This window comes from Ipomoea triloba, chromosome 5 (genome assembly GCF_003576645.1).
Source record: "Ipomoea triloba cultivar NCNSP0323 chromosome 5, ASM357664v1".
NCBI classification, from domain to species: Eukaryota; Viridiplantae; Streptophyta; class Magnoliopsida; order Solanales; family Convolvulaceae; genus Ipomoea; species Ipomoea triloba.
The window spans coordinates 19,604,963-19,626,167 of NC_044920.1; the positions used below are offsets into that span (position 1 = coordinate 19,604,963).

General features: G+C 33.8%; 2 protein-coding genes across 20 annotated transcripts; one reads left to right on the plus strand and one right to left on the minus strand.

Moving 5' to 3' along the window:
* Window positions 1-5,496: 5,496 nt before the first annotated feature.
* On the minus strand, window positions 5,497-9,799 carry LOC116018778 (catalase-1-like). 18 transcript variants are annotated; one of them, XR_004098594.1, is made up of 9 exons: window positions 9,328-9,508; window positions 9,080-9,130; window positions 8,988-9,037; window positions 8,661-8,776; window positions 8,495-8,576; window positions 6,178-6,278; window positions 5,945-6,005; window positions 5,742-5,776; window positions 5,497-5,640 (listed from the first exon to the last, which is right to left on the minus strand). XR_004098594.1 is itself a non-coding variant. In XM_031258771.1 (6 exons), the coding sequence occupies exons 1-6, from the start codon at window positions 9,372-9,374 to the stop codon at window positions 6,271-6,273; spliced, it is 354 nt and encodes a 117-aa protein (XP_031114631.1). In that variant the 5' UTR covers window positions 9,375-9,508; the 3' UTR covers window positions 6,088-6,270. The 18 variants fall into 18 exon arrangements, 7 of the variants coding, with proteins under 7 accessions (XP_031114631.1, XP_031114630.1, XP_031114628.1 ...); XR_004098592.1 differs by lacking the exon at window positions 5,742-5,776 and having other exon boundaries at window positions 5,497-5,621; XR_004098593.1 differs by lacking the exon at window positions 5,742-5,776.
* Window positions 9,800-17,810: 8,011 nt separating this feature from the next.
* LOC116019238 lies at window positions 17,811-19,422 on the plus strand. 2 transcript variants are annotated; one of them, XM_031259386.1, is made up of 3 exons: window positions 17,811-17,980; window positions 18,168-18,371; window positions 19,156-19,422. In XM_031259386.1, exons 1-3 carry the CDS (start codon window positions 17,896-17,898, stop codon window positions 19,176-19,178), a joined length of 312 nt encoding a protein of 103 aa, XP_031115246.1. In that variant the 5' UTR covers window positions 17,811-17,895; the 3' UTR covers window positions 19,179-19,422. The 2 variants fall into 2 exon arrangements, with proteins under 2 accessions (XP_031115246.1, XP_031115245.1); XM_031259385.1 differs by having other exon boundaries at window positions 17,815-17,980; window positions 18,165-18,371.
* The last annotated feature ends 1,783 nt before the right edge of the window (window positions 19,423-21,205 follow it).

Genomic DNA, 21,205 nt, shown 5'->3' on the forward strand with positions numbered 1-21,205 from the left:
TGGCCGTGGCAGCCTTTTCCACAATTGACCTCGGCCCCGTGCCTCAGCTACAATGGCCGAGGCCTTGCCCCGACCAAAATCGATCGATGCCCTGCCTCAGCCTACCTTTAAAAAAAAAAGAAAAAAAATTATTAATCTCGCTTCTGCTCTATTATTACTCCCTAGTTGACTCAGCTACGCTCGTAAATTGGGGAGTAGGAGGTTGGTGATAGGATAATTAGGCAAACATCACCCGATCCGAACCACAAGAAGGCAGATAGACTCAGGAAAGTAAACAGTCATCCGTTACACAAGAAGGACACATTGAAGAGGAGTTACTCCAACGGCTCCTTGCTTGGAGTCATTACATGCACTTAGTGTACGTAATGATACAAACTATGCATTGGTAACATATTTACCGTCAATTACTTTTACGTATTTCTTAATGTGTCAAACAAATATAGGCTAGCTACTTTAATCTAGTGAACTCCCAAAACAATGTTCAAATCAAGAATTTAAGAGTAGAAATAGAAGTTATGAGTAAAATTAAATTCAGAGTATTTTCCTTTCTTTTGTCTTCACACCAAACTATCACATTGTGCAGACTGCAGACGAGCCACATTGACTGTGGAAATTTCTTGCCACCTAGTTAATTAGCTTTTAAGGGCATCCACAATAGTGCATTTTTTTTTTGTTTTTTTAAGGAAAAAATTTAAAGAGTGATTTTTAACAAATGAGGATAGCTATAAAATAAGGAGTACAACTTCTTTTATCATCAGCTAACCAATTAAATCTCTTTTCTCTTCAATTTCTCTAATTGGAAAATGGTTGCCACTTCCAAAAATACTCCATTATTATTTCTCTTAGGTCTTTTGATAATCACATTTCTCTTCACAACAATTTATCACGCTGTGCAGACAGGCGGGCCACATTATATTTACCGTGGAAATTTCTTGCCACCTAATAAGTTATTTCATTTTCAATGTTCACTTATAAAGTAAATGAGGATGGCTATTTTTTTTGGTGAAAAAAAGGGACTCAGGGTCCCGAGGATTAGCTTTGCCGACACGAAGCGACACTCTGAGCATCATGAACCAGGAAATCCCTAAGAGCTTCTAGGGGGTGATCCATGATGGAGGTTCCACGGGGAGCATCTTGACCCCAAATTCGCAAGGAGATCAGCACATTGATTACCTTCCCGGAAGACGTGCACGATTTTGAAGTCGTGGAAGTTCTCCATGAGAGCTTTACAGTCCAGGATTAGTGTATTTGTAGAAGTCGGATTACCGATTTGGTCCTCCAAAGCTTGCACCATGGCTTCCGAGTCGGTTTCAGCAAAGAGATTGATGAGGCCTCTATTTTTAGCAATAACGAGACCCTCCCGAAGACCCCACAGTTCCACCATGAAGCTATTCGCATGAACAATATTAGACACAAAACCTGTAATCCAGCGACCGTGATGATCACGGATCAACCCTCCTGCGCTTGCAAGGCCGGGGCTTGATTTTTTCGCTCCGTCAGTGTTGAGTTTGAAGGCGCCTGGCATGGACGGAGTCCATGAAACCCAAACTTGATTAGCTGCCACAGGACCTTTATGATTGAGAAGGAATTGGCGCGCTTCGTACGAATCTTTCCTTGTCTTTTGCAGAATCTCCAAAGCGGTCGCCCAAGAGCCTCTGAAGATGCCATTATTCCGTGCCAACCAAATGTTCCACAGCATGTAGGGGAAAGTCACGCTCCAATTGGTGTCCAAACCATCCCGAAGCTTACTCGTACAATCCTGCTTTATCCAGTGCTTGAGAGGGAGGTGGCTGGCTATGCTGAAGTTTGCCGGCGTGTCTGCCATCCTCCAACAATTTATCGCCATTCTACATCGCCTGAAGATATGGTTGAGGGTTTCTTCCGGTTCTCCGCAGCACTGACAAGTTGCACTGTCCGTCAAGCCCCTCCTTTGTCGTTCTGCGTTAGTGAGAAGCCCATCCATGGTGATTTTCCACAAGAAAAGCTTGACTCGTTCCACACATTTGGCATCCTAAATCCATGCATGCGTCTCACTCTCTTCGTCAGAAGCTGCAATAACAGAATAAGCCGAGGCAACAGAGATCATACCTGAGTTGGAGTGCGGCCAGACGATAGTGTCTTCTAAATCATTTATGGCCGAGATTGGGACTGCCCTAATGTCATCAACTATGTCCGTTGGAAGCAAGCGGTCAAGGGTCGACGTATCCCATGTTCTATCAGCGGTGATGAATCTGTTAACCATGAGCGGATCCACGGAGGAAGGGATGGTAATGTTGGGTAAGCCATTGAGAGGACCTTTACCTACCCACCAGTCGTCCCAGAAGTTGATTTTGTCACCATTACCAACTTTCCATTTGACACCGTCTAAAAGAACTTCTCTTTCCCTTATAATACCCTTCCAACCCCAAGACCCATTCCTAGGGCTTGGGAGTTGGAGGAAGTCTTTACCTTTGACATACTTTTCACGGAGAGCCGTGACCCAGAGTTTGTCTTGGTTTGTATAAATTTGTCCAGCCAACTTGGTGAGGAACGCCAGGTTAAAGTCTCGAGCTTTTCGGAGACCGAGATCTCCAGTTTCTCAGGGTTTGTAAATGTCATTCCAGTTGACCGAATGAAGTTTTCGAGTATTTTCCGAGTGTCCCCACAAAAAGCTCCTGCAAACTCTGTCAATGTCATTACAAGTACTTACCGGTAATGCTATAGCTTGCATGGTGTAGGTAGGGACTGTAGCCAGCGAGGACTGAACAAGGACTCTTCTACCCGCCATACTGAGAGATGCCGCTTTCCAAGTTGCCAGTTTCCTCTTCATTTTATCCAAGATTGCTGCAAACATATTCTTTGAAACATGTTTTTGGAGCATAGGTATCCCCAAATACGATCCAAGTTCCGGAGAGATTGGGATATTCATTCGATCTCTAATCCGTCTTTTTGTACCTGCATCCAAGTTAAGATAACAGTAAATCAAGGATTTAGTGAAGTTTACCTTAAGACCGGAGGCTTTGCTGAAGGTGTTGAGGCAGTTTATCATGACTCTTGCTTGCCCTTCCGTTGCCTCACCAAACAGCATGAGGTCATCTGCAAAGAAGAGATGGGAAATGCCGGTGCCTCCTCTCGAGATTCGGACTGGTTTCCAGTTGCCCGTATCAACTTTTTTATGGATTTCATACGCCAATCTCTCCATGACCAAGTTAAAGAGGTAGGGGGCAAGAGGGTCTCCTTGCCTGAGGCCTCGACCAGGGCTAAAAGGAGGGAGGCGACCACCGTTCCAAAGGATAGATAAATCACTATTCTGAAGAGAAGATAGCATAAACTTGATCAGACGGCTACGAAAGCCAAAGCTATTCAGAGTGTCATTCAAGAAATTCTAGGAGACGCTGTCATAAGCCTTGTGAAGGTCAATCTTAACAATCATATACCCTTTCTTTCCTCTCATGCGGTTCATGGTATGAACTACCTCCTGTGTTAAGATCACGTTATCCAGAGTAGATCGACCTGGGAGAAAACTGTTCTGATGAGGGCCAATCACTTTACACATAATAGGTCTTAGTCGATTGACTAAAACCTTGGAGATAATTTTAAAAGCCACATTAAGGAGAGTGATGGGTCTGAAGTCTGCCGCTGTTTCCGGAACGTCTTTTTTCGGAATGAGGGTCATGAAGGAATACAACTTTGTATACCATCAGCAACTAATTTAACCAAATCTCTTTTCTCTTCAATTTCTCTAATTGGAAAATGGCAACCACTTCCAAGAATGCTCCATTATTATTATTTCTCTTAGTTCTTTTGATCAACACATTTCTCTTCACGTTTCCATGCACTGCTCGACCTGGTACGTAATCACTACTCAACTTGTGGCTATCTATTTTATTGTCATCATCATCCAAACAAACTAAAACAACTCTCTTAAGCTGATGTAGGACAAAGGGAACCAAAAGAACACAAACAATATAACTCAAACTCAAAGACTTTCAATAATATTCAACTTGAACTTCTGAATACAAAAGTTTGTTTAAATAGATAATTAGGAAAACTGAAGAGTTGCAAATATTAAAAGCATGGGAAAAGTAAAATAATCATAAAGAGAATTACAAATATTAAGAATATTGAAAGCTAATCCAAGTTTCAAATAGAACTAGCCGCCAAACTCCATGTCTCTTAGAATTCATGTATTTAACCATTATAGCTTCAATTCTTGTGCGGCATCATAAGCACATCCTATTTGTTTGTTTGTTTGTTTTTTTTTTTTTTTTTCAAAATACTATTTGTGATCCTTTATCTATAATGACTTGTTAATTTCAATTATTACTTTGATTAAATTTATTTTAATTTACCACTTTTCATATCTATCAAATTTGATCAATTTAAAAATACCATACTGTAAATAAACTAATTAAATTTGATAGAATATAATAGGTAGTCAATTAGTGAAGATAATTATTATTGTGATAAGGAGAATAGCTAGCCACCACTCTTCCCCATTTTATTTCTATATTTTTAATCATTTGGTTATTCCTTTGTATAAAAGATCGTCAGAACTAAATAAAATAATAAAACAAAATAAAATAAGCAAAGCAGTCGCTATATGCAAGAATTGAATGATTGTTCATGCATAATCATAATGAAGTTTCGTGATCGTCCACCAGGAGGAAGACTAGGAGGTATGTCAACAATAAAGAGATGATTTCACCAATTATATATTTTCAATTGTATGTGTACAATTATGTAGTTCATACATGATTACACAAAACATCATCAAAAATTATTATTGATAATATATGTTACAAGTATGTAGGGCATATATACTGATATCAAGTATAATCTGTATTAATACCTTTGACTTGTAAATTTTTGTGATAATTTTGACTCTTAAAACAATTTTTTTGTCTCCGCCCCTAGAGCTCCACGTACTATAAAATACTGAATATTTGTAATCTGTAATTCACTTATAATTCTAATGGTGTTTGCAGCTCCACGTTGCTGTTGAACTTGGCACGGAGGAAGCACATATATATATATATATATATATATATATATATATATATATATATATATATATATATATATATATATATATATCTACTATAATAAAGCAGAACCCTATGAAAATAAAATAGAAAAAAGTTCCCGCCTAAAAAGAAGCTGCATCTTGAGTGGAAGGTAATTAGTGACAGCAGTAAACATCTATAATAATTGAGCCCACACAAAATGCAGGCGTTTTAATTCCTTTTGTCTTGAAACTGATATTTAAATGTCAAAACTTGAAAGGTTGCTTAAAAGCTCTTCGTATACTTATAACTATTATTACAAGTCATTAATACATGTGTGAACACAAAATGAATTTAAATGGGAATGACTGCTGAAATTTCAAATTAATATTAATTTTAAAATGAACTTTCCTATATATATGTGTTTGGAGAGTGAAAATGAGTAGCATCCATCGTAACCATGAGGCTGCAGGGGAAACGCTGCCAGCGTTTCTTGAGCTTTCAAAGCAGATTTGGGAAAGCATCCAGTAAGGGGAAGAAGACATTTGCTTGAAGACGTGTTGAGGACTAGAATTGGGAACAACTCCAAAGACGAGCCTTTTACAGGGAGGAGGTGAGCTGATGACAAACGGCAGGCTGCAAAAAGAATAGAATTCTGGAAAAATGAAAAATCAAATGAGGTATCAAATCTACTTATATCTCTCTATCTATATATATTATATAAAAACACAATTGCTAGCTGATTTTAATTTATACCTGGCTTTAGTATATACAATGTCTATCATTAGTCTCTTTTTACAAAAAAAGAAAAAAAATTATTTGTCTGAATGAAGCTTTGGACTCCAGTGGGGGCTGGTCGTCCAATATACATCCCACAAGGCAAGTGCAAAACTGATAGGGATTATAGTAGATCAAAGGATAACTAAAGTATGTGAAAAAAGAAAATAAAGGACTCTAACCTTAGTGGATGTTTCCTACTATCATTCTGAATTTCATGGGACAATGTTTCCTAATATCATTCTGAATTTCATGGGACAAAAATGACTATTAGAAAGGAGGAAGTAACACATACAACAGATTAAGGGTGAGAAATATGAGAGTATTTTAGCCAACACAATAATGCAAATTAAAATGATTAAAGTAACATTTTCCTTGATAAGTAATATTTTATCAACATATCATGTAAATATACCTCATATTGTTGTTTTAAACTTTGTGTTGATGTAGTGCCTTACATCTGAGTCTAAAATGTTGTTCTGTTATGCATGTGTGATAACCTCTCTCATCAACTTCCTGTTGAAAAAAGGGAAAAAGTCATGTTAAACATATAATTCCTTTAGTATTATTGAATTCTTGAATGGATCAACATAATGTTTTATAATTTTACAATATCCAGTGCACATATATTATTATTTTCTGTTAATATTTGGCTTATAATCGAGCACAGAATCAATGCTTGAGGACTATCATTTCCAATCCAGAGAAGGGAACTTTAAGAATACCTACATCAGTTAATGGCTAATGTAATTTTTTTTTGAGTTAATGTATTTCATTTAGTGTTCTGTAGGATTGTTAACATCTTTTTCGTCTTTTAATGAAAAAAGTGTTTCATCAAAAATCCTGTATTGTATCTTTATTAATGATTAAAATATTTAGAGAAGGGAACTTTGAGAATACCCACATCAGTTAATAGCTAATGTAATTTTTTTTTAGAGTTAATGTATTTCATTTAGTGTTCTGTAGGATTGTTAACATCTTTTTCATCTTTAAATGAAAAAAGTGTTTCATGAAAAATCATGTATGGTATCTTTATTAATGATTAAAATATTCAAATCAATTTTATTATGTCTTGGAAGATATGTGGCAATTTTACATTTCATGGTTGCGTACAACTGACAATTACATATAAAACCTAATATTTAATAGTTGATTAGCTAACTTAACAAAATCACTAACTCAACAAGCTACCTTTATTTGAAATTCTACAAAATCACTAACTCAACAAGCTACCTTTATTTGAAATTCTAACCAATGGACACTTTAACTCAGTTACATAAATATTCAGCACATAAACATTTAATTGTGTTGCAGTTACATAAATATTCAGCACATAAACATTTAATTGTGTTGATACTATTGAGCACATCAACATTTTACTAAATCTATTTAATTGTTAAGTCACGTAACCTTAGCTGAAGTGGAAACTGAAATAGTGAGCATGCATTTGCTATGGTATTTTTACTCAGCCTGCATAGATAATTAAAAAGAGTATAATGTCACAATAATCTCTATTTAATAGATATTGTATTAAACTTGGCTAAGATTAAGCCAAAGAACAATTTTGAAAAAGTTTGTTTTCATCTTTACTGCTATTTAGTAATGTTTGCTCCTATTTTCTTCTCTTTTTGTTTTTGCTTTTTTTAAGGTTTTTACATTTTCCATGTGCATATATCCTGTGGGTCACCCAAATAGGAAGGTGAACATATGCAAACTCTCTGGATGATGAGAGAAGAAATCAATGAACATATGCAAACTCTCTGGATGATGAGAGAAGAAATCAAGGATTCTTCAGTTTTCCTGTATGTGGGACTTGGGATTTGGTTTTAGTGCATGGACCATGTCTGGGAACTTCATTCCATCATGAATAAAGAAAACAGGGAAATTGTTTTCCATTAGATCAAAGTTACTCTACATACCCAAACAAATCACTAACATTACGTAAAGATGTCATTTAAAACTATACAGCACAGTAGAACGTCCAGTAACAGAAAATTTAAAACTATACAGCACAGTAGAACGTCCAGTAACAGAAAATTGTACAAAGAATTAAAAAGATCAAAAGCTATGAACATTAACAAAATGAATTAAAACTTAATTGGTGATCCTGTGTTCAAGAAAAATAAGATAAGTTCACTGCACAAGCATGCTATGAACCTTGGAAATAAATCATCAGCATACCTGTGGTATAAAACTTCACTGCAAAGCTTCTGGGATCCCGGAGGGTTTCAGGGCTTCCACAATCATAGATAACAGTGGAGAACTGAACAAACAATAACAGGCATCTGTACACCTGGTGCCCGGAGAAAATCAGCGCATGTCAGATGAGAAATATCCTGAGTTATACCTCAAAAAAACCTTTGGCACTTGCTCCCTTGGCATGTACAACACATTCTGGAATCCTTTCATAATCAAAATTAGCAAGCTTCTCCAACAAGTGATAATCCTCAAGTAGAATTGCTCCTGTACAAATTGATAGAAAACTAGAATTAGTGGTATATATTTCATGCTAAATATCATGAAATTCTTGNTACGTAAAGATGTCATTTAAAACTATACAGCACAGTAGAACGTCCAGTAACAGAAAATTGTACAAAGAATTAAAAAGATCAAAAGCTATGAACATTAACAAAATGAATTAAAACTTAATTGGTGATCCTGTGTTCAAGAAAAATAAGATAAGTTCACTGCACAAGCATGCTATGAACCTTGGAAATAAATCATCAGCATACCTGTGGTATAAAACTTCACTGCAAAGCTTCTGGGATCCCGGAGGGTTTCAGGGCTTCCACAATCATAGATAACAGTGGAGAACTGAACAAACAATAACAGGCATCTGTACACCTGGTGCCCGGAGAAAATCAGCGCATGTCAGATGAGAAATATCCTGAGTTATACCTCAAAAAAACCTTTGGCACTTGCTCCCTTGGCATGTACAACACATTCTGGAATCCTTTCATAATCAAAATTAGCAAGCTTCTCCAACAAGTGATAATCCTCAAGTAGAATTGCTCCTGTACAAATTGATAGAAAACTAGAATTAGTGGTATATATTTCATGCTAAATATCATGAAATTCTTGATTAGTGGTATATATTTCATGCTAAATATCATGAAATTCTTGATAGCTAATATTCTGGATATGCAGAAACGAATATCCTAGGCAAAAAAACAGTTGCTGTGAAACAAACTAAAGTTTAATCAATGTAAAAAGAGTAGTGTATACCTGTGCATGTCCAGTTCTTGGTTCCAGATCTTACAGATATGGTCATGCATGTTCCAGATTTGGTTCCAGATCTTACAGATATGGTCATGCATGTTCCAGATCGCACTTTATAGCTCCGATTTGGGAATTTTTGAATCCCAAATCTACCTAGAGCAATAAAACATAAGAATTTTTGAATCCCAAATCTACCTAGAGCAATAAAACATAATTAAAATACCGAGCCAAATCTACCTAGAGCAATAAAACATAATTAAAATACCGAGGTTTAGTCTCAAATTTCATATTAGAAATGTAATCAATTCAAATAAACAATATTTAAGATGTAAGCTATTGCTATTACCGTTCATACATCAAAAACCCAGTGATCCTTCGGTGATATTTACCCATATTCTACAAAACTGTAAAGTAAGCACACATTAATGCTATATAATATCTGAATTCGTAGCAAGAACATCTAAGATTAGGAAGTATAACTCTTTAGAAGCACACAGAGAAACATAAATATAAATATATCCATATGAAAATACTTATCAAGATCATTCGAAATGGAATCGACCGATATTTCTCTGTGAATGATCAAAAAGAGAGGAAAACCCCTAACCGGCCGTCAAGGGTTTCTGCCCCAGGTCCACCGGGATACGCCGAAGACAATCACGAGGAGAATCCACCTGAATCGCCGGAGAAGACGGGCCGCCTAGCAGGTCCTGCACCGCCGGAAATCGCCAAACGCGATAAAAGTAAAACGAGAGATTGCCAGATTGAAATGCCAAACGTTTTCTCCATTTTATATGTGGGCTAGGGTTATCCTATGGGTTGGGCTTTTATTTATTATGGTATTTGGACTTTAAAAATAGATTATTTTGGGCCTAAAATATTTATTTAATTAGTAGGCAGTTATGTTTTAAATTGGGTTAGAATTTATATAAATATGTATATATGTTATGAAACAAAAGGAAAATGGTGGATGTCCAAGGTATGATTCGAAACTTGGACCTCTTGCCTAAAGCTCAAGACTCAATCCACTATGCTGCTGGTGTTATTGATGGTAGATGGGAGAACATTTAATACCTAAATGTTTCCTGGAAGTCTTGAGCAACGGATCAATCAGAATAACAACAAAATTAGGTGAAGCCTAGAGGAATCGAACACAGGAACCCGGGAGAGGATAAGCTTCGTAGGCATCAGACTTATCCAACTAGGCTAGCACAATTATATGCAAGTACTGTACATATTTAATATTTATTTATTCATTTCCGGACACTATAAATACCCCTCAAACTCTTTGTAAAATCTATCCCAGAATCATAAATGAATACTTCTTCCTCCTTCTCCATCTCTAGATTCTTCATTTAGTTTCTTCTGAATATCATAGTTAATATTCATATTTTATAACAATATAAGTATTGTTGTATTCTTTAATTTTTTGGATATTCTTTATTATTATTTAGAAAATGGTGATGGTGATTAATAGTTATTCACCTTTATAAATAGTTGTTAGGTTTTATGTAGATGGTATACACATACACATGCATATATTTATTTATACGGATTTTATATATATATATATATATATATATAGAAATGATATTTGGACCATCTCTATTCCTTCCACATATGTATATTTATTTTATGAAAAAATAACTAAATTATAATGTTTTATATTTGGTATCTTATGCAGTCAATTTTTTATATTTGAATACAAATTTATATTTATACATTAGTATAATAGAATCAATATAAATAATAAAAATTAAAACTTAGAAATATATGTATTATGATTGTAGGTATGTTTCGACGTCTGAGGCTGTTTGGCGACTATTCGATTTTGAGGTTCAATATAGAACACTGACCGTTGAGAACTAAGCTTCCACTAACGTTGTTTATCATGAAATTTAATAATGTGTAATATTTTGCTAGGTATATAATATACAATGATAATTTATTTTTTAAAAAATATTGAATTTTTATTCATGTTTTTTTTTTCACTTCAAATACCTTTATTATAGTTGGCATCTAATAAATAAAATCATTTTTGATTCATTTTAATATTAATTACAAGCAAATCTTTAATATTTAACCGTGCATCGCACGAGACAATACTAGTATATATATATATATATATATATATATATATATATATATATAGACACATCGGTCAGCCCATGCAGAAAGACGTAGAATAAAATTAATTGGTTAAAGTTTCACATTTAGTATTTTGAATTAATGTGATTTGATACATCAATGTTTTGTGTACTTTTCTTTTTTGTTTTCTTTCTGTTTGAATCTTTGGTTTTGTTGATTTTTTTTTGGTGAAGTTTTAAATATGATTAATTATTTTCTAGGAAGGTAGAATGTTGACAAGAAGCCAAGCATAAAGACATGGAATATTCATATATTGAAATTGTATTGTGGGTCTTGAATGTACAATTTAGCTAAAGGTTCCAACTTTATTTTAAAAGAATTATTTATCCGAAAAAATAATCAACTAGAAACAGATAAATAAAAGCATAAAAACAATAAAGCAATAAAAGGAACCAGACACTAGAATTGTTTACGCAGTTCGGAGCTCCACTCCTACGTCTGCGGGGCACTTCACGTCAGCCCAATCCACTAGATGATCACAAGGGTTACAAGGAGTCACACAACAACCATCCTACACTAATGGTTACAAAAAGTACTCCTAGCTAAGTCTTCCTCATCTTCAAGCTGACACTGTGCAAGTCATCAAGGTTCGCCAACACGGCCGAACCTTCAAATAAGCAACCAAGTTGATAAGAACACATGAAGCAATGTAAGAAACCAGTATGAAGTCCTCTCGTAAATTCTGGTTTGATAGAGTAATTAAATCGGGATAAATATTGTTGTTAAAACTGTAATGAATCCCATGAGTTTGAGCTCTGTGTATCCTCACTTTTCACAAGTGAAATCCACTCAAAATAAGCTTCAACCAGAAGTATAGATCTGAGCAAAAATAGTGGATCTTGAAGACTAAAACTGGTTTGAATAAAACCGCCCACTGGACTGCTCACTGGCGCTGATCCAGTCTGTGCGAAGAGAACTTTGCCTTTAAACCAGGAAACTGACAAAACTACCTAATAAAACTTAAACTAAGGTTTTTGACTAATAACTAAGCCAATTAAAGGTGATCCAAATCTGTATCATTTGTACACTTACATATATAATAGAGTTTATTGTAAAAGTCTAACTCAATGAGATAAAAGTAGGGCCTAGAGCTAGGAAATCAAACTCTTAGATGTCTTGAACTAAGGATTAGGAGTATACAAGTTTAAGCTACGGCAAAGATGGTAATGCACATATAAAAACCACACCATAAACACTTTGTACGGGGTGTCTACCCTGTGATTTGATACTCAAGTTAACATTTTCTCTAGGTGGATCACTCGTAGACCAAGAAGTACACTAAGCATGTAATCGCTCTAAGCCCTTCACTCTCATGGAGAACCTAGACTTTGTGCAAGTGTGGCATGGACTCCCAATCCAACTCTCATTGAATTGGGAATTTGTTGGAGGATGACATTGCATAAAGAAGAAAGGGAGAAAAGGGCAGCAAAGTAAATTCCTATTGGATATTAGTTAGCTCTATTTCGTCCTTGTATATAAGGCTATATCTCTCTGTAATATGAACACAGAACATTTTTCACTCTCCTTCTTCATTCAAATATTGCTTTCTTCCATTACTTCAATAATATTCCTTTCTTCTTCACCTTATTGTGCACTCACAATCCAACATGGTATTAGAGCTCGCCGGTGAGGGAGCCATGCCGCCGCAGCTTTCGACACCGGCGAGACGAATCCTGAAGATCGCAGAGCTGCGCGATCGTCTCCGCATAGGAGTAACAAAATCGAAGGAGGATTCATTTGATCGTCTTCGACAACTGATCCGCAGTGGAAAGTTGAAGCACGAACCTCTCCTTGCAAGGTTCAATCTACTTTTTCTATTTTTTTAATTTGAGCGTAGTTCTCTCCAAATCAAGCTCATGGAGCAGATCTCTGAGGAATTCAAGCAGTGCTTATTGTAGCCTTACTATGCACACAATGCACAATCCAACAGAATTGAAGAACTCATTGTCTTCCCATTCTTTAAATTAATAATAAAATATAAAATGCGCATTTTCTTGTTTGAACACTCCCAAAACTCAATATCTTCTTTCACGGTTTTGGTTCATTCATGAAATTCGAATCTTTAATCTCTAGCCATAATAACATAAAAGATTCGAACTCACTTCACTAGAGTTATGATGTTGCCTTTGAAAACTTGATGAAGAAGACCTAGTTTGACATTCATAAGCAAGTAGATGAAATCCTTAAAAAAAATTCAGATCAATTAAAATTTTGGCAGTGGAAACAAAAACTATGGTGCGTTTGGAAACTAGAAAAATGACTTCTGGAAACTGTTTTATGAAAAACGAGTCATTTTTCAAAAAACATTTTCATTTCCGGTGTTTGGCTGCACAACGAAAAACTGTATTTTTTTTGTGTTTGGTTCATTTTTTGGAAAATGAGCAGAATTGTATACTTCATTTTTCAAATCAAATGGGTCTATTTCGATAATCAATTTTTCATTCACCCATTATCTGTTTTGAGCGTATAATATATTATAAATTTTGTAAGTTGGGACCAAAAAAAAAGAGGCTCGTAGAGCTGTCGAAACGGGCCGGCGGGGCGTAGCTCACCAAATATTAAAAATTTTAAATTTACATAAAAATTAATATAAAAAACGGTAATAAGTGTATACTAAAATAATTTGAATAATTTAAACATATAATAATACATTTGTAATTTCTTTAAACATAATAATAAATAATAAATAATCAAATACATAATATGTTAATCCATAAGTCAATAACAAATCATTTATACAATGTACTAATTTTTTTTAAACAGATTATATATATATATATATATATATATATATATATATAAATATAGAAATCTGCTCAAGTGTGGACGCGTCTTAACGTGTGAACTGTGCGGACACACCACTCAATGTTTTAAAATGCACCACATGAAAATACACAAAAATACCAAAAAACACACCACACACCCAAAATAATGCACCATAACTCCCCTGCCTCTAATTGTGCATTTCCAAACACTGTGTGGTGTATATTTCCATACTTAGTAGTGTATATACACAGACACACACACACACGCTAATGTTAGTAATATTTAATGTTATATATTTATTATTATTTATTTTAATTTTTTTATTATATATTTGGCGGACCCCGCTGGCCTGCCAAGCCCGCCCCCTCCAAAGCCCGCGGGTTAGGCGGGGGCGGACTAAAAAGTCCGTCAAAATATGGGCTCTAAATATCAAATCCGAATTAATATTAATTTTTGTTAGACTTTAAAGTTGGATTGCAAATTCACAATGTTCATATTTGTAGACTTTACTTATTTTTTTGAACTTTGAATTCAAAAAAAAAAAAATGCGGGCCTGCCCACGGGGCCCGCCAACTCGTGTGGGGAAGGCTAGGGTTGCATGAACCCTAGCTCATGGACTAGTGTTGTAAAAACTAAAACCACACTGTTTTGACAAATTTTGCATGTGCATATCCTTCGGAAAATGACTTCCCCCAAAAAAGGAAAGTCATTTTCCCCCAAAACATACATATTTTCCTTTGACCAAGGCATCATCTTCCCCCTCTTGCGAAACATTGGAAACCCGAAAAACATTTTACAGAAGGCATTTTTTTTTATTTTCATTAGCACCCTTAATCTATTAATTAAGGAAATAATTTGATGATAAATTTCTCCTCAACCATAATCTAGTGATAAGACACTACAAGAAAACAACAAAATATTTAGGGTGTGTTTGGTTCACACATGGGAATCGGAATCGGTATGGGTATCAAATACTTGGTAAGGGTAATGGGTTTTGGTGAAAATATTTTGCATGTTTGGTAGTAGGGTGGAATGGGAATGAGTATTAATAGTTAGTGAAGAAAGGAGGAAGGGAAATGAAACTCTTATTTCATTAGGGTATGGGTTTTCCAATTAATGGGGTATTCCAAACCCATAGTAGTATTCTAAAAATCTAGGCAAATTATACCGTGCACCACGGTGCACATAGCAATGTGCACCACGTACGCAAACGACGTCGTTTTGAGCATTATAAATTAACCGTCCGTTTTTTTAGAAATCACGTTTCCCGTTTCGGCCGATCTCTGTATTTATGTTAATATTCTGTGTGTTCCAGGCAATCATTCGTGTATTCTAGGCAACCGTTCTGTGTATTCGAGGCAACCGTTCTGTGTATTCATGTTAGTAACACATGTTGTGATGTGTTTGTGCATTCGAATGTTTAGGAGGATGAGTTCTGTGTATTTTGTGTCAATATTCTGTGTATTCATGTTATTAACATAGGTTGTGATGTGTTTGTGCATTCGAATGTTAGGAGGATGAGTTTTGTGTATTTTGTATCAATATTCTATGTATTCTTGGCAAACATTCTGTGTATTCTAGGCAAACGTTTCTGTGTATTCTAGATAATGATTATGTGTATTATAGATAATGAATTCACTGGAGTCATTCGTGTCCGCGTTCACTAACATCTGTGTATTTTGCGTCAATATTCTGTGTATTCTGGGCAAACATTATGTGTATTCTAAGGCAAACGTTCTGTGTATTCTAGATAATTATTATGTGTATTATAGATAATGAATTCCCTATAGTCATTCGCGTCCGCGTCCACTAACATCGAAACGACGTCGTTTACGTACGTGGTGCACATTACTATGTGCACCGTGGTGCAAGGTATAACGATTGAAAAACCTATCAACCAAACAATAACAATCACTTTGATACTCATACCTTATGCCTAAACCCACCAACCAAACACACCCTAATAGATTTAATAACGGAAAAATTATTACAGATAAACTACTAATGGACCTATAAAAATCCGTTGATAAATTAAACAATTCAAGTACAAATTTCTTCATAAATTAATTAATTTCCTTTTTTTTAGTGAGAGTTTTTGAGGTTCCTATCGTTCCCCTCTGGATAATATTTGATGAAGATAGAATTTTGTGTTCTTTAGGCAAGGAGGTTTGCTGTCCTCAGTAATGTTCCAGGTGTCTTATCTTGTATGATAAAATATATAAATAAATAAATATCAATGTTTTTTTTTTTTTTGAAACAATAAATATCAATGCTAATAATGTTCTCCTCATGTAACATCAATGTAGAATATTCAACTAAACCACACTAAATTTCACGACATCTTCTATCATAACACAGCTGGTAACAAATTTGACTACCTTATACATCAACTACGTTGATGCCTATCGCATATATTTGTTAGTCTTGCTTTGACTAGTCGGATCAAATAACATTCTTATATAAACTTAATACTGCAATTATCGCAGAAAATCTCAATTAAGTAGATCGGACTGTTAGCTTGATAATCAAAAGTTAGATTGATTTTTCTTTTCGTGATTTTTTGTCAAATAAGGTCATAGATCGGGATTTACCTATGCACAACTCAAATAATTGTTGTGTGTTTGTTCCTTTGGTTACTCAAAAAAGAAATATATAATACATCAATTATGCCAATGATTAGTTTTAATTCATTGATGATTTAGTTTGAGACACCACAACATTAATAAAGTTCAAAAATTAATTTTATCGAAGAGCATTTTTGTGTGTAAAATATTTGTCTCATTGATTTTAAGCCGTTTCATACATAAAATCTAAGATTACATTAACAAATGCTAGATTTTTGAAAATGTTAGATTCTTAGGAATGTTAGAATTTTATGTTTTAATTTGTTAAAGTTGAGGTATATATGTAGTACAAATATGTTTGGTTGAGAGTTATATTTTATGTCATAGTGATTATTTTAATTTAATACCCTTTACTTTATTTTTATGTATTTCAATAAAACGGATATGACGACATGCATGGTTAGAAGTTAAAGGAATAAATTTTACTGACCGCGATCCACAATGGATTGTGAATCGTACATCAAAACGATGTCGTTTTGATTAATCAAAACAAACGGATGAAACGGCCTCCATTCCGCGCAATTGCAGTTTCCTTTCAACATAACTGCAGTATCAGTTCAACACAACTGCATTTTTAGACAGACGAAACGTCCTCCGTTCCGCGCAATTGCAGTTCCCTTTCAACACAACTGTAGTATCAATTCAATACAACTGCAGTATCAGTTCAACACAATTGTAGTATCATTTTAGATGAATTGTAGTATCAGTTACGGAGATTTACGAGAGCCATTTCTCCCATTTATTGAAACAACGTCGTTTTTGGACCATGGTCCAAAATGCACTGTGGACCGTGGTCCACGATGCATTGTAGACCGTGGTTCATAGTATAACGACTGGGTTAAAAGGGAACAATAATCAAAAAATAAAAAATAAGATAATCTAAAAAAAATTCAAGAGAGGGAAGGTTATCACATTCCCTTCAAAATATGTAAAAATCTAATGTGGGAGTGAAGTTGTATTCCCTGTGAAAATGGGATAACTTAAACAAAAAAATATGAACACTATATAAGTGAGCAAAGATAACCTTTGTTATAACCAGCTAAGTTGGCATCCGTCCGTGACTGTACGCTCTTGTCTTATATGACTTAAATGAGCTCCTTAACACCTCGTGACCTGACAAAAAAAACAAAAAAAAAAACCTTTAATTTGCTATCTTAAATTAAATAACTTGGACCAAGCAAACCATAAAATATAATAATTGAAGTACAAAAGTTGTGTTTCCCTTTTACTTTTCCTTCCTTTCGTTTTCCAAGCTTATTGAAACAATAAATAAGGATGGCTATAAAGTGAGGCACACACACAACTCCATATATCCTCAAGCTAACTAAATCTCATCTCTTAGCTTTAATTTGTTCTTGAATTCCTCGTATTGCAAGATGAATGCCAATCCCAATTCTCCATTTCTCTTGGTCCTTCTGATGATGTCATTTCTCTTTACGTTTTCTTGTACTGCTCGACATGGTAACCACTAATCATCTTGTTGATCGTTTTCTATATGTTTCATTTATTTTTATATTTATTATGATATAAATAATCATGCACAAACTATTGCTACGCACTTGTGCTCTGATCTATCACTTAATTACTGTATCATAATTTTTACTATGTTTTATTGTTTTACTCATTGCTTTAAACTCGAGAAAAGAAGATGTGTTGGTAGCAGCCGATGTTGGTAGCCAAAAAAGTGATGCCCAATATTATCCTCAAGTAGGAAAGGTGCCGAAGACTCGCACGGGCTTAACTCAACGGTTCAGTAGGCATTATTTGGGAGAAGGAAAGGTGCCCAGAAGGATAAACTGGGAGAGATATGACGATCCTCCGATCTGTTATTCCCCCCCATGTTATTCATCAGGTATGTTGGCAATTAAGAGCTCATTTGAGCAATCAAATAATTTCAATTAATATAATTGAAGTAAATTTGTTGGGAATAACCTATAGTCACTACTCCCTACTTAAGTGTGTGCACCAAGTAAATCCCTCTTTCTTACTCTAGTCAACCTAGTCAACCAAGGACTAAAAAAGAAATCATTATATATTATGAAATATGGACTATTGCCATCAGGTTCATTATTGGTATGCTGAATGTTTCATTTTAGTACATTGAATGTTTATTTTTAAATTTATTGAAGGTCCCTTTAGATATACTACCAAAAAATGAACTTTCAATACACTAAAAATAAAAATTTAGTATACTAAAAATAATAAACATTTATCCTGCAGTTCAATGGTCCAAAGTATAATTTGCCCACAAAAAAAGTAAACGGACTTAAGTTACTCATAGTTAACTGACTCAAGTTAAGAAGGTCAATATAAAGGTCCTGAAAGTTAAATTTATAATATTGTGGATACAAATTAAAGCTTGACTGGCTAATTTAGCAGTGGTTGCCTCCCATGAAAGTTAATTTAAGTTTTAATTAGCTCATTGACTGTCGCAAATTTTTGCTTTTGGAGGTTCTCAAGCATAAAACCAATAGATTTAAATCCATTAATTGATAAAAATTAAAAGGCCATCGTAAAAATCTTCAATTCTCAAGTGACATGGTCAATTTAAATATTATATTGCCTGCCTAGTTATTGTGTTTTGTAGTAACCATTTCTATGTAATTCATAATTCTCTTGGCGTTACGTTGTTGCAGGAACAGGCCGTAATGGTCCTTGATGTTGATCTTGAATTCTTGAGTCTTGAGAACAAACTGAACGAATTGAAAAAATATGTACACTTTCTGATTATTATATATACCAATAAGCTAGCAGCCCTTGCAAAAACTTCATTGCAGAAAGGTTTTACTATTAGGGATTAAGATATATGTAAGTCTATTACAAATTTACAGAACAGTACAATTATATATATTAATAATTCAGGCGTTCTTTTTTGAAAATATCAATGCATTATTTTATACTTATCTTGGAGACTAGGACGCTTTCTTCTATCATCATCAATAGTTCAAGAAAATTATTACAAAAATATAATTATAAACTCTTTACATCGAGTACAATTTTATTAATATCTCAGGTGTTCTCTTGACCTTGTGAAAATGTCATTATATGAAGCGATACTTAACGTTGAGACTATTACTTTTTCTCTGATCTTATTGTCATCAATAGTTCAAGAAAAGTATTATAGAAATATATATAATTGTAAACTAACTTTTTTACATCAAGTACAACTTTATTAATAACTCAGGCGTTCTCTTGAGAAAATATCAACATATTATGCGATACTTAGCATTGAGACTATGGTTGTTTCTTCTATCATCATTAATAGTTCAAGAAAATTATTACATAAATATAATTATAAACTGTTTACATCAAGTACACTTTTATCAATAATTATGGCGTTCTTTTGTGAAAATATCAACGTATTATGTGATACATAGTGTTGAGACTATAACTCTTTCTTCTATCATCATCAATAGTTCAAGAAAATTATTCAAAAATATAATTATAAACTTTTTACATCAAATACAACTATGGGCCAAACATTTTGTAGTCTGATGATGGTATCATTGTTCCTTTCTATAGGGAATTGAAAGTTACAAGTTTGAATTTCATCCCAATTTTACAACTACACTATCATATTCTAATTCTTTAATAATCATAAAACTCATTCATATTATTATCATTTTTTACTTTTGAATAATTGGATTCAATAATGGTGGGTAAAACAAAAGAAAAGAAAAGAAAAAAACAGTAAAAAGTTAAAGCATTAGTATATGTATGTATGTATGCATGCATGTGCGTGTGTGTATTATATATTTATTCATTCATTTCTTATTTATATATTATATATATTTTATTTGTTTATTTGGATTCCAATTTCATTTACAACCAAACAAAGGGGCTTCTTATATTAAAATTCTATTACAATTACTTTTTTTTTTTTAAATATTCTATTACAATTACTAAGCATTTGATTCTAATTACACTTTCAATTCTAATATGCTTAAACAACATGACTGGATTTTAAGGGGTGAAAGATGGGCAACAACACAGGGTTTCAATTTTTAGAAGGTCTAATATTTATTTTTGACCTAGCTACTTAATAAATAAATAAAAAATCTACAATTAATCCTAAAAAAATCAATTTTATCCCAAATCATTTCTCTCTCCTAATAATTAGGACATAATTAATTGAGCATAGCCAACTATTCTCTTTCCCCACAACATAAATGATGTCTTAAGCTCATGAATTTGCAGAGATAACTTGAAGTACAAATTATATATTTTACGTATTGATTTTAAAGATTGCACTTATACTACTTTTGACAGAGCCTCATTTATTTATAAGAACGGGATCACAAAAATCCAAAAATCGACCCTGTTAAACAAAACACCACACTAAATGTGTTCGGCCTTGAAGCTCTCAAGGGAGAGAAATCAAGTTTTCTATCATAAAAAGCTATGTAAATGGACGAAAAAAAGGCTTTTAAATAAATAGTGTTAGGCCGAAAATAAAGAATGACTCAACTGTGAAATTATTTTACGAATTTGTGAGATGCGTCGAATAAAAAATGTAATACTAATAAGTGATTAATTATTTGTTATTTATATAGGGAGATGTAATATTTTTTTTAGGAAAACATAATACTTTTGAATCAAAATATAAAAATTTTACATTTTTTTTTCAAAAGTATTATATTAATGCCCCGCATCAACTTTCAAAGACACTCTATATATAATTTAAGG